The 13,365-nt window shown below is 42.2% G+C and overlaps 1 protein-coding gene across 5 annotated transcripts in view; it reads right to left on the bottom strand.

Moving 5' to 3' along the window:
• Window positions 1-13,365, bottom strand: part of larp4b (La ribonucleoprotein 4B) — a 61,489-nt gene that overhangs the window by 27,927 nt on the left and 20,197 nt on the right. For all 5 annotated transcript variants that reach the window (XM_061694853.1, XM_061694855.1, XM_061694856.1 and 2 more), the window contains one exon: window positions 5,680-5,833. In XM_061694853.1, the coding sequence (XP_061550837.1) occupies window positions 5,680-5,833 (154 nt within the window). The remainder of the gene's footprint in view (window positions 1-5,679; window positions 5,834-13,365) is intronic.

Raw genomic sequence — 13,365 nt, 5'->3', positions numbered from 1 at the left:
CGTCTGAAAATCTTTGGAGGAAGTTGAAAGTCTGTGTTGCCCAGCGACAACCCCAAAACATCACTGCTCCAAGGTAGATCTGCTTAAAGGAATGGGCCAAAATACCAGCAACACTATGTGAAAACCTTGTGAAGACTTACAGAAAACATTTGACCTGTCTTTGCCAACAAAGGCCACGAGACCCCCTGCCGCAAGGTCCAATGCTGGTCAACTCAGTACCGCTAAGTAGCGGAGCTCCGAGCCCAAGCAGGCGTGTGCATCTTTCTCAGCTGGCCAAGAAGAGACGAACACCGACATGAGGCTGGCCAGCGGGGACGCTCTGATGGTCCAATCCAATCAGTGGCAGAGGGGAAAAAAATTAAAAAACCTTCCCAGGCAGGAACTCCTACAGCCTGTGGAAAAATGCCACGTTTGCCATAGTGCAAGACAAGGAAATTAACCATGGCTTTTTGTCTGTTTGTATGTTGAATAATAAATATTTGCTATGTAGTCTTTTTTTCCCCCCATGCAAACAGATTTACAGATACCAAATACTTCACACTGCTATATTTAAAAAATGACTAAGATCTCTCCATGAAGTCATGTATTTTTTATTTATTGAAACCTATCCAGGCAAGGTATTTGCAATGACAACATGGCTGAAGACAGCAGAGTGTAACAAAGCAAAATAGAAGAAAATACAAACTGGAAAATATATACCCTAGGGTAAATAATAGTTAAATATTACATTATATCACAGTACATGGTCAATAAAAGGCATGTGAGCGGATGCTCTCTAAAGCTGGAGAACTTTGAGAATTTTTTTTTATTGCCTTAAAGCCAAGACATTAAAAATAGTTGTCTTTTTTAATGAATATATAAATAAATGTAGAAGCCTGCAGATGACAATACATGTGATTTATTGTTCTCAAATTTGTCGTGGAACCATGTAAGGGTTCAGGCTCTTGTCCGTATTGCATTTTCTAGCTGATAAATCACATCTATTGTCATCTGCAAGCTTCTGTTGCACACTCTATTTTGGTATGTTATCCCAAAATAGAATAACTATAATTTAATATCTAATTTATTGGAAGGTATAACCCCGATTCCAGTTAAGTTGGGACGTTGTGTTAAACATAAAACAGAATACAATAATTTGCAAATCATGTTCAACAGATATTTAATTTAATACACTACAAAGACAAGATATTTAATGTTCAAACTGATAAACTTGATTGTTTTAGCAAATAATCATTAACTTAGAATTTTATGGCTGCAACACATTCAAAAAAAGCTGGGACAGGGTCATGTTTACCACTTTGTTACATCACCTTTTCTTTTAACAACATTCAATAAACGTTTGGGAACTGAGGACGCTAATTGATGAAGCTTTGTGGGTGGAATTCTTTCCCATTCTTGCTTGATGTACAGCTTCAGCTGTTCAACAGTCCGGGATTTCCGTTGTCGTATTTTACGCTTCATAATGCGCCACACATTTTCAATGGGAGACAGGTCTGGACTGCAGGCAAGCCAGTCTCGTCGCTGCACTCTTTTACTGCGAAGCCACGCGGTTGTAACACGTGCAGAATGTGGTTTGGGATTGTCCTGCTGAAATAAGCAGGAGCCTCCACGACAAAGACGGTGCTTGGATGGCAGCATATGTTTCTCCAAAACCTGTATGTACCTTTCAGCCTTAATGGTGCCTTCACAGATGTGTAAGTTACCCATGCCACTGGCACTAACACAGCCCCATAACATCACAGATGCTGGCTTTTGAACTTTGCGTCCATAACAGTCCGGATGGTTCTTTTCTTCTTTGGCCCGGAAGACACGAAGTCCCCAATTTCCCAAAACAATTTGAAATCTGGACTTTTGAACTTTGCGTCCATAACAGTCCGGATGGTTATTGTCCTCTTTGGCCCGGCGGACACAACGTCCACAATTTCCAAAAACAATTTGAAATGTGGACTCCACAGAACACTTTTCCACTTCAGTCCATCTTAGATGAGCTCGGGCCCAGAGAAGCCAGCAGCGTTTCTGGGTGTTGTTGATAAATGGCTTTTGCTTTGCATAGTAGAATTTCAAGTTGCACTTACGGATGTAGCGCCGAACTGTATTTACTGACACTGGTTTTCTGAAGTGTCCCATATGTTGTTATCCTTTACACATTGTCGGTTTTTGATGCAGTGCCGCCTGAGGGATCGAAGGTCACGGGCATTCAATGTTGGTTTTTGGCCTTGCCGCTTACATGCAGTGATTTCTCCAGATTCTCTGAAACATTTGATGATATTATTGAGCGTAGATGACTAAATCCCTAAATTCCTTGCAATTGTACATTGAGGAACATTGTCCTTAAACTGTTCGACTATTTTCTCACACACTTGTTCACAAAGAGGTGAACCTCGCACCATCTTTGCTTGTGAATGACTGAGCAATCCAGAGAAGCTCCTTTTATACCCAATCATGGCACCCACCTGTTCCCAATTAGCCTGTTCACCTGTGGGATGTTCCAAACAGGTGTTTTCTTTTTTGCCACATGTCCCAGCTTTTTTGGAACGAGTTGCAGCCATAAAATTCTAAGTTAATTATTATTTGCTAAAAACTATAAAGATTATCAGTTTGAACATTAAATATCTTGTCTTTGTAGTGTATTCAATTAAATATAGGTATGATCGTTTTCTGAAATGCAGTGTTACTTATGGGACACCTTCCAAAAAGTTTAACTTTTGTCTCATCAGATCACAGACTATTTTGCCATTGGACATGGATCATCAAGATGTCTTTTGGCAAAATGGAGATTTTCTTTTTGCTCAGCAGTGGCTTTCGTCTTGGAACTCTGACATGCAAGCCATTTTTGCCCAGTCTCTTTCTTATGGTGGGATCACGAACACTGACCTAAACTGAGGCAAGTGAGGCCTGCAGTACTTTGACTGTTGCTGTGGGGTCTTTTGTGACCTCTTTGATAAGTCGTTGCTGCGCTCTCAGGGTAATTTTGGTCAGCCGGCTCCTCTTGGAAAGGTTCACAACTGTTCTATGGTTTTGCCATTTCTGGATGATGGCTCTCACTGTGGTTTGCTGGAGTCCCAAAGCTTTGGAAATGGCTTTATAACTTTTTCCACACTGATAGATCTCAATTCTTCTCTCGCTCATTTGTTCCTGAATTTTTTTAGATCTCGGCATGTCTTTGATGTTTTGAGGATCTACTTCACTTATTCAGGCAGGTCCTATTTAAGTAATTTCTTGATTGAGAAAAAGGTGTGGCTAGAAAAAAATGAACTCTGGTATCATGGGAAACATTTACTGTAAATTAAAAAGAATTACTAAAATGGACAGCTCTTAGTTTTTAAATACAGCAGTGTGAAGTATTTGGTATCTGTAAATGTGTTTGTATGAAAAAAAAAACATTGCAAAAATGTATTTGTCATGTATTTTTATTTTTTTCCCCCCCCACGACTGACTGGATTGGACCATCAGAGTGCCGCCGCCAGCCAGCCTCACACTGGTGTTTGTCTCCTCTGGCCCGGCCAAGGAAGACACACGTGCCCACTTGGGCTCGGACCTCCGCTCCTTCGAGTGAGTCGGCCAGCGGTGGACCTTGCCGCCGGGGCAGCAACGGAGCTCTCTGGTGAGCCATGCCCGGTGAAGGAAGAGAAGCGGCGAATTAGTCCAGCCTACTCCTTGTCCACCAAGTGCAGCTAAGCAGGAAAACGTAAAGATTGATGTTTGGAAGATTCTTGCCCCTCAGCCCCGGCCGAGGAAGAGGCACACGCCTGCTTGGGCCCGGACCGCCGCTCTTTAGCTTGATCGGTGAGTCAAAGTTTTGGTTTTCAATGTATTTTAATCCTCTTGTTTCGAGCCTTGTGTAATGCCGCATAATGCCAGGTCTGTGAATGAAAAAGTAAAAGCCTACAGAGGTCTGTCAACCAATCAACCTTCGTCAGGGTAGCTAGGGAAGTTCGTGCAAAGGTTCCTGTGGTGGGAAAGTACTTAAACGGGCGGCGACCGCGCTGACGTCACTGCGGCTGTCCCATGCATAGTTTGCCTTTATACTCGAGTGCAACCCACACGCGCAGTTTTGAAAATGTACTGCAGTTCAGCTCCAAGTCGGGGGTGTCGCTACGATTGGTATTGGCAAAGACAAGACAGGGTGGAGTTTCCTCTACATTTTTTTGGCCATTTGCGGTAGCCGTTTTTACTTTCCTTTCAATAACAACGAACAAAGCAACAACAATGGCGACCGTGGAACAGTGCCTGCTAGAACAAATGGACCTAGACGACCAGATGATAAATTTAATTATGCTGCAAAATTGATGGAGAAGGCGGCGGCGTAGATGCTATGTAGAACCAAGGGGCACACCGAGTACGTCATCACAGCATTTGACTAAAATGGACCAATCACGAGAGATTATCTCGCAGCGTTCTAAGCGCAGCAACAATTTTTGCAGTGTGCGCGTCAAGCTACGCAGTGGCCTTAATGCTCCCTCCACGGGAGCATTAAGCACTTTGTATGGGGTACCGAAACAGCCTGTATCCTGTACGACCGGTGTCAAGAGTTTGGTCCGCACTGCCAACGGTAAGTCAGACTCATTCCCGGTGAGGGTTGGACTCTGCCAAGGCTGCCCTTTGTCACCGATTCTGTTCATAACGTTTATGGACAGAATTTCTAGGTGCAGCTGAGACGTAGAGGAGGTCTTGTTTGGTGGCCTCAGTATTGCATCTCCGTTTTTTGCAGATGATGTGGTTATGTTGGCTTCATCAAGCCGTGAATTCCAACTCTCACACTTCGCAGCAGAGTGTGACGTGGCTGGGATGAGAATCAGCACCTCCAAATCTGAGACCATGGTACTCAGTCGGAAAAGGGTGGCGTGCCCTCTCCAGGTCGGGGATGAGAGAGAGTTCAAGTATCTTGGGGTCTTGTTCACGAGTGAGGGAAGAATGGAACGAGAGATCGATAGGTGGATCGGTGCAGCATCTGCAATGATGCGAACTTTGTATCGGTCCGCTGTGGTAAAGGAGCTAAACCGAAAGGCGAAGCTCTCAATTTACTGGTCGATCTATGATCCTACCCTCATCTATGGTCACAAACTGTGGGTCGTGACCGAAAGAACAAGATCGCGGATAGGAAATGGGTTTCCGCCGCAAGGTGTCCGGGCTCTCCCTTAGAGATAGGGTGAGAAGCTCGGTCATCCAGGAGGGGCTCAGAATAGAGCCGTTGCTCCTCCACATTGAGAGGAGCTAGATGAGGTGGCTGGGGCATCTGATTCGGATGCCTCCCGGACGCCTCCCTGGTGAGGTGTTCCAGGCACGTCCCACCGGGAGGAGACCCCAGGGACGACCCAGGACTCGCCGGAGAGACTATGTCTCTATATATATACTATATATACTTACAACTGACTCATTCGTAGCGCTTGTAGCCACAGATCAAATTTCAAATTTGAACCGGAACAGACTCAAGGAGTACACAAATGCAGCAGATGAATACAAATATTGACATTTTAAAAATTTTAATTATTGCGTTTTGGGCTCACTTTTGGAGAAGTCCTGAAATTTCAGGGCGAAAGAATGACATTTAGAGTATTTTAATTGCTGTCAAATGTGGTCACATTTTCCTAAAACAGTATGTAAGTGTTAACAATTTTGCCTTACAATGAAAATAATAGTCAAAAATAAAAGCATAACCCAAGGCAATGGTATGCCAACCTTGTGGGCCATGCTGGGCTGAGGTCTCGCAGCCGTCCTTCCATGGCTGCAGGGGTGCAGTGCAGTTGTCAGCACCACCACTAGGGTCCAGGCTAAACATGTGGTTGGCCCATGCTTTCGCATTGGGGTTGAGGTCTGAAACCTTTGCGGATTCCTGTGGACAGAATTCGAGATGAGGCTCAGAAGACATGCACCATAGCTACGGGATATAAAAGAAAACAAGCATGCATACATAAACATAAATACAAAAGTTGCATAGAGAGCAAAACAAAGCTATAGTTTGTAGCTGCTTTTAGGGCTAGGGCTATCGTATATTTTATATTATGGACTATTCTACTGATCAATAAAGATGATTTCTGATCATCCCATGGATTATTCAAGTAATCGCATATTTTTATTTTTTTTGCATAATGCCAATACAAAATACGTATCTGAGGTGCTGATATTATTTTTGTCCACTTAGGGAAGTCCTCAACATCAACTTTAGTATCTGTGACTTTGAAAGTGTGTGTGCATTTGAAAGGCAGGGCTGGGCCTTGTGCGTGACATGGGTGCCAGTGAAAGAGAGAGTTGGTTGTTGCTGGCTCAGGATAGTGGCTGGTTGTGAACTAGATAACCGTTAGCCAGTCAGTATGCTGAGTTCCTCTGGGCGTCAGTTGTGGCCGTGCAGGTAGTGTATGAAAGTGCTTGTTATCGGTTTATTTTGCTACTTTTTGTACAATAAAGTGAGTCTATCATTGACCACCTGTGCAGGTATTAAAAAAAAATTTAACTAGCAATGGTAAGCTAAGAATGTTTTGTTTAACGTAGACGTGCAGTTGTGTCAGCCATTTCCGCTTTGTAGTAGATACAATCCATTTCATATTATTTTTATCATTTGTAAAATGATCCCAAACTTTGGACATTCTGTCTTCTACGAACTCTTACCTCCTGGCTTTTTTAGATGAGTCTGCAGCAGTTCTTGTGGAAAAAAATAACCACAAAACCCCTTAAATATCTAGCGAAAAACCTGATTAAAATTAAGATCAGCCATGCAAACACCAAAGGCATGAAAAAGGTGACCCAAAACAAAACAAAAAAACAAGAAATTTAAAAACATTGTAGGACAGCCTGGGGGGGGGGAATCCCCTGTGCCCCAGAAGAGAATTGTTTTGATTTGAACATAAATTAAGCAATCTAGAAGACTCTGAAGAGGACAATAAGGTAAAATACACAATTTCCTTCGAGCAGAAAAACATTTATTTACACTGCTCAAGTACATGTTGATGTACAAATTTAAGATTAAAATTAAATTTGCCTCATTTCTTTGCTATTTGTTTTGGCCTCCACCACCTGTCCCTGATGCCTGCTTAAAGCTGTACCACATGAATAGCATCCTCCTCTTGAAGCACTCTCATTCTGAAAAAGAATTGACTAAAATCATAGTTTGACTTCATTTTTCACTATTACCAGCTTCAAAGGCTAATCCCAAATGCATCCTCCGGGAAAATATTAAGTACAGTATTTTTCCATTTTTACTGGCCATTTCTGAATTTGAAGTTAGTTCATTGTGTTGTGACATAATCCCTTACATCGCTCCGTCGTTTAATACAGTTAACATTAACATCCATAAACTACTTCGATAAATGTAGGCACGTTTCCTAATTAATACGAGATGTACTAGCGGACCAGCTCTTGTTGCAGATGTGTGCGCTTCGGGGTTCCGCTGGGACCACAACCAGGGCCACGACCCGCAGCACCTCAACGCGAAAATACAAAAGACCAGTGCAACAAATACGACGCTGGGTGATCTGATGAGCAAAAATGTTGCTTAAACGTAAGAGTAGCAATAGAGGATGTACGCTCCAGAGGTGGGGAGAGTAGCCAAATATTGTACTCAAGTAAGCGCCCTGTTACTTGACAATAATGTGACAAGTAAAAAGTAGTCCTCCAAAAAATTACTTAAGGTACACAGTGAAATGATTACTCAAGTACTGAATAAATGGTAACTTCTATTGTTTTAACCACAGCATGAACATCAATAAATTAAAAATAAAATGTGAATGTGCACATTTTATACTGATATTACTGTGTGTGTGTGTGTGTGTGTATGCACAGCCTTAACTAAAAGTTGCCATCATGGCAACGACGACCTTCCCAACATGGTGGCTACGTAGGCTTATCTAGTGCTAATACCTATGCCCAGGAAGCCCAATACAAGAGGACGTGTGAGTACCGTTACTTCTTAACAGCAGAAGCGGCAGTCCATCTTTTTGTGTTTTTTCTGGTCTCGTCAACTCCTGACAAGTCCAAAGCAGGTCACGAGTTCACAGGCGGAACCTCGGGCCGATGTGCTGGCATACTAGTCCGCTGCGGAGCAATATTCAGAAATTACATGTGGGTATGGATGGTGGATGTGTGTAATAGATCTAGCTGCTAGCGTTCAAGGAGTACGAAACAGCCTATGAGGCCCCTCCCCAGAAAGACTCATTGGATCTATAAGATTAACGTAAATGGCCTATTTTGAGATCAAAACAGCAAATTTTGCCGAAAGGCGACTGATTTGCATGTATGTAAGATAAATAGAATTTAAAAATCTACAACACAGTGACACTGCAAAAAGTGAACCGCAATATAGAGAGGGACAACTGTATTTCGAAGGCCTTGCATACAGCGTCCATCCAATACGTCCATTTATGCTGGTAGATATCCGATACGCATCCGATTTCTGTCCATATTTGGAAGTGGCCTGATTCCGATCTGAGGATATATACATATACATACACATAGATATATCGCGACGGAAGGCTTTGTTGTAATGCTGACTTCCAACGTTAGGGGGCTCCAGAAATCGCAGATTGTAGCTTTAATGTTACAGGTCATCGTGCATAATGTTTTGCCAGTTCGTATATTGAACATAATTTTCCCATAAGAAAACGTAAAATTTTATAAATTGGTTCCAACCTCAACATCAGTTTTTTGCATGTTTTTTTTTTAATCCTTGAAATTCATCTCTGTTGTGTAGTTAAATACTAAAGGAAAGACCGTCAAATGTACTGCCTGTAATTAATATATTTGTTGTTGTTGTTTAAGGGACCAAATAAGCAGTTCCTTTTTTTTTTTTTTAACTGCCCAATTAATCTATTATCTCATTTTTTTTTCTGCCAAGTATCGGAATCTGCCTCAAAAAATGCATATCGGTCGGGCTGTGTTGAATATTTTAAAACCTGTCAAAGTCGATGTTCTTACGCCTTTTTCCTCTGTCACTGTTCTACGTGAAGGGTACAGACATGGAATGGATGAGTTGAAGTTGGCCCACGTGTTTTCTAGGTAATATCAGAGGCGTAACGGTGGCTGTGTGAAAAGGACTGGCAAAAGATGGACTGCGCTTGTTGTGTGAAAACAATTGTCTCTGTCCGTCAACTATTTTACACATCACACGCTGACGTCGCTAATTATGTGGTTGTCAAGTGTGTGAACACTGATGATTCAAAACAAGATTTGCTTTGTTTTTTTTTTCCTTTTGGGATTTGTTTTTTTCTCCTGATACCAAAAAAACTTTGAAATAGCTTTTTTCCAGCACGTTTTTCTTCTTCTTCAGCATTAACTTGAACCAGCTTTCATAGAAATAAAAATTCATATTTGTTTCTTGACAGGTAATGTGGAATTAAGCAATTCCTCCTGGAAAAAACGTCCCTTAAGTCAAAACGTACGTGAACACAATCCCTAATCAGTCTTGGAGCTTTAAGAAAAGCACTTCAGGGAGAGAGAGAAAAGAAAGAAAAAAAAAAAAAAAAAAAAAACATTTTGCATGTTCAACTATTTCCAACAGCCTGACTTAGCTGCTCGTTATGTTTATTTTCCAATAATACATGTCTCATTGTCTGTTGAATTGAAGCATGAACCCCTCAGAAAATAGGAGCGAATACGGTGAAATAAGAAAAAAAATAGTGATGAATACGTTCAGCGGGGGGGAATAAAAAAATGTTGCGCCAAATTTAATTCTTTACATTATTTTTTTAAATTATTTATTTTATTGTATCTATTTTATTTTGTTTATTGTATCTATTTTATTTTGTTATTACGGTGTTAGTATATTTTTAAACTGTAAAAATTGTCGAGCTATTTTTTTTAAATTGAAAAAACATTACAAAATTGTTTGGGTGTTTTTGGGGTGGATTTATGTATGCATTTCTGTTGATTTGAATGGGGAAAGCTGATTTGAGATGCTACAGATTTGAGTTACAAGTGTGGTAACAAAATGAATGAAACTCATCTTGTAAGTCAAGTTCCCGCTGTATTTTATGTAGACTTTACACCGATCTGATCGGCTTGATCGGTATCGGCCGATAATTAGAATTTTACGCTGATCGGCGGAAATGTCATAATTAGTCGAGCCGATCAATGACGTCATTGATCAACTCCGCAAAAGACACTTACTCAGCGTCGCCATCGAGTACAGTATATTTGAAGGCAAAAGCTAGTTTATTTTTAGCCTTGTCACATGTCTTTTGACGTAGTCCTGTAAATATCAGACAACCAATAAAGTTATTTAAAAAAAATATATATATATGTCAGAGGTGTGGAACAGACAAAATGTCTGAGACAGACAACACGTAATGTGCGTATCAGACGACAAGACAAATTTGATCTTTCACGATTGCACGATGTCAGACTACTACAATAAAATATTGTATTCCGATACCACCATATCCCATCTTTTACGATCACTGGGATTTATCTTGACAACTCAAACGTGACCGGATACACTTGTTACCATGGCAACGACAACAACAACGCCGTGTGTATTATAAGAACAAAATGGGGGGAAATGTGTGGTGGTGGTCACTGGGGCTCGGGAGAGGAATAATTCAAGGATTGCTTGAGATATGTTCATTTAATTTTAATACGATATGGCTCGCAAGCAGGCAACAAAACGTTATGTAGCCTAGCAAGATAGTGCTAGCACTAACAGTAAACCAGCATTCTGTCGAATCATGCGCTAAAGTTTTGGTGTGTGTGAAGTCATTGAATTACAATAAAGTTATTTAATTACAGTAAGTTAGAACCCATTATTTTTGTCATGTTGTAATGTTGGTTTAACCTGACTGATTAGAATTCATGACCTGAATCGAGAATACTTTTGAAGATACTCCGTATACAGTACACAAATATATACAGTCAATGAACAAGTCATTTAAATATTGCTCTGTAGCGGACTTAAGTGCCGCAAATCGATGCGCCACAGAGACTCGCACCCACTTGAGAACCCGACTCCGCCACGCTGCCTTGCTGTGAGACGGTGACTAGGACAGTGCCTGGTGTACGTCAAGTGGACCTTCACCTAATTAGCAGCTTCCCGTCAAATCTTGATTCCCGTCTTCAAAAGACTATTTGGTTAATATTCACTCATGCGCGTGCAGCTCCACCTACTGGCGTTGAGAAGGACTGCAAGCGCCAGAACTTGAGGACATGCCTTTGATGTTTGCTAACGGAAGATAAAATGTCCATTTTTATATCTTGCAAAATATTCCAAATGTATGCATTGATGTTTGTGTCCCCATTCTCACTTTGACAGGTTCTCTGCAAGATTTTGAAAGCCGTTCATGATTTGAAATCATCCATCCATCCATTTTCTACCGCTTATCCTAGGTCGGGTCGCGGGGGCAGTAGCTCTAGCAGGGACGCCCAGACTTCCCTCTCCCAAGCCAATTCATCCATCTCTTCCGGGGGGATCCCGAGGCGTTCCCAGGCCAGCTGAAGGATTTAGTCTCTCCAGCGTGTCCTCCCGGTGGGACATGCCCGGAACACCTCACCAGGGGGGCGTCCGGGTGGCATCGGAATCAGATGCCCCAGCCACCTCATCTGGCTCCTCTCGATGTGGAGGAGCAGCGGTTCTACTCTGAGATCCCTCCCGGATGACCGAGCTTCTCACCCTCTCTGTAAGGGAGAGCCCGGACACCCTGCGCAGGAAACTAATTTCGGCCGCTTGTATCCGGGATCCTATTCTTTCAGTCACGACCCACAGCTCGTGTCCATAGGTGAAGGTAGGAACGTAGATCGACCGGTAAATCGGTAAATTATTTACCACAACAGACCGATACAAAGTCTGCATCACTGCACCGATCCGCCTGTTGATCTCCCGTTCAATTCTTCCCTCACTCGTGAACAAGACCCCAAGATACTTGAACTCCTCCACTTGGGGCAGGACCTCATCCCCGACCTTGATTTGAAATCAAACAGTACTAAAGGGTTTTATTGTGTAACTGGTCAGGGGGGTAAACAAGGGTGTTTATTGCATAAAGTATAAAATGGAAATTAAATAAGAGTGTGGGAGTGTGTTGCAGGAAAGCTCCCAGCAGGGTGCATGTGGAGGCCACAAAGAACAGATGTCGGAGAAGACAATGGCTGCGGGGGGTTGCTGTAAACATGAGAATACCGCGCCTGGAGCCAGCGGCAAATGGTCATCATTCTGCAGAGCAATGATGACATCAGATGGGACCATGGACCAATCAGACGACAGCGATTCCATACTTCCGCTTTTAAACATTGTATAAGTCGGGGGCTGGAACAGATAGCTTTGTTCAGTCTGCGCTGTCTCTGCTGAGCTAGGATAAGCGTGGCTGCTGACCCAGATCCCTGTAAAATGTATAGACTCCACTGTCAGGAATAAATTAGTTGACTATTAACACATCATTATAATTGTAGTTCTTTCACGAAAACGAACACGCATGGAACCTCGAGAGTAATAGGTGATTATAAAATTCTGGTTCCTTCAAATGGTGACCCTGACGTGATCCTGGAAGGGCATTAGATAAAAAGACAGAGGAGTGGACAGGGATTCAATTGGACTGCAATCTCCCCGGTGCACCGACAGATAAAGGTGAGCGGAAACCTGTTTGATTAAATCACGAATTCTGCACATTGGCAATTGTGAAATTTGGGAGACTTGTGGTACAGTTGTTTCATTGTCAATAGTTACTAGGACGTTGTGTTATTGTGGTAATCGAAAGTCAGGGTAACAAGGTTCCTGACACACCAGGAAAATATAAAATCCTTTGGTAGGTAACAAGGTACCTGCTTGTCCCGTCGTAGACTGACTTGAAATCGGACGCGGTTTCATATTGTAACGTTTCGGGAGCCGTTGGGGATTTTGGGACCCCAAAAACCGATTTAGAATAAGATGCCACCAAAACTCTTGGGGGTGTATTGGACAGTCGAGTGGAGATGTCATGACTGCGACATGTATCAAAGTGATTACCAGAAGTCATTGGAGGATTTGTGGATTGAAATAGGTCAGTTCTTAACTGGCATTGAAAGAAACAAGCAGGATTTAGAACTGTATGGGCAAATTGGAAAAAGGAGAAGTTGGACGCTGCAGGGTGGATGGAGAAAAGAGATTTGAATAAGAAAATCGAAGAGAATGAAAAATTGAGGAGAAAAATTAGATTTTTCTGGTGTCCACAGTCATGGCAGCTGTTTGCCGGTCAAGGGAGCTGCTCAAATGACAGACCAATTGTAGAGGGGAAATAAAACTCCCATCAATTCTGCACTAGCCCGTATTCAAAAAGGTGGGTTCATATACCAAGAATTGTCTTTAAAAGATTTTGAGTTTTTACAGAAACGGCTGCCCGGACTGGCTGCTGGCAGTGAAATGTGGATCCAAGCGCTGAAAAAGTTGACAGACAGCATGAGTCTGGCGTGTGC

The sequence above is a fragment of the Phycodurus eques genome, chromosome 13, assembly GCF_024500275.1.
Source record: "Phycodurus eques isolate BA_2022a chromosome 13, UOR_Pequ_1.1, whole genome shotgun sequence".
Lineage (NCBI taxonomy): Eukaryota > Metazoa > Chordata > Actinopteri > Syngnathiformes > Syngnathidae > Phycodurus > Phycodurus eques.
The sequence above is the reverse complement of the archived record's forward strand: the minus strand, read 5'-3'. Positions and strand labels throughout refer to the sequence as shown.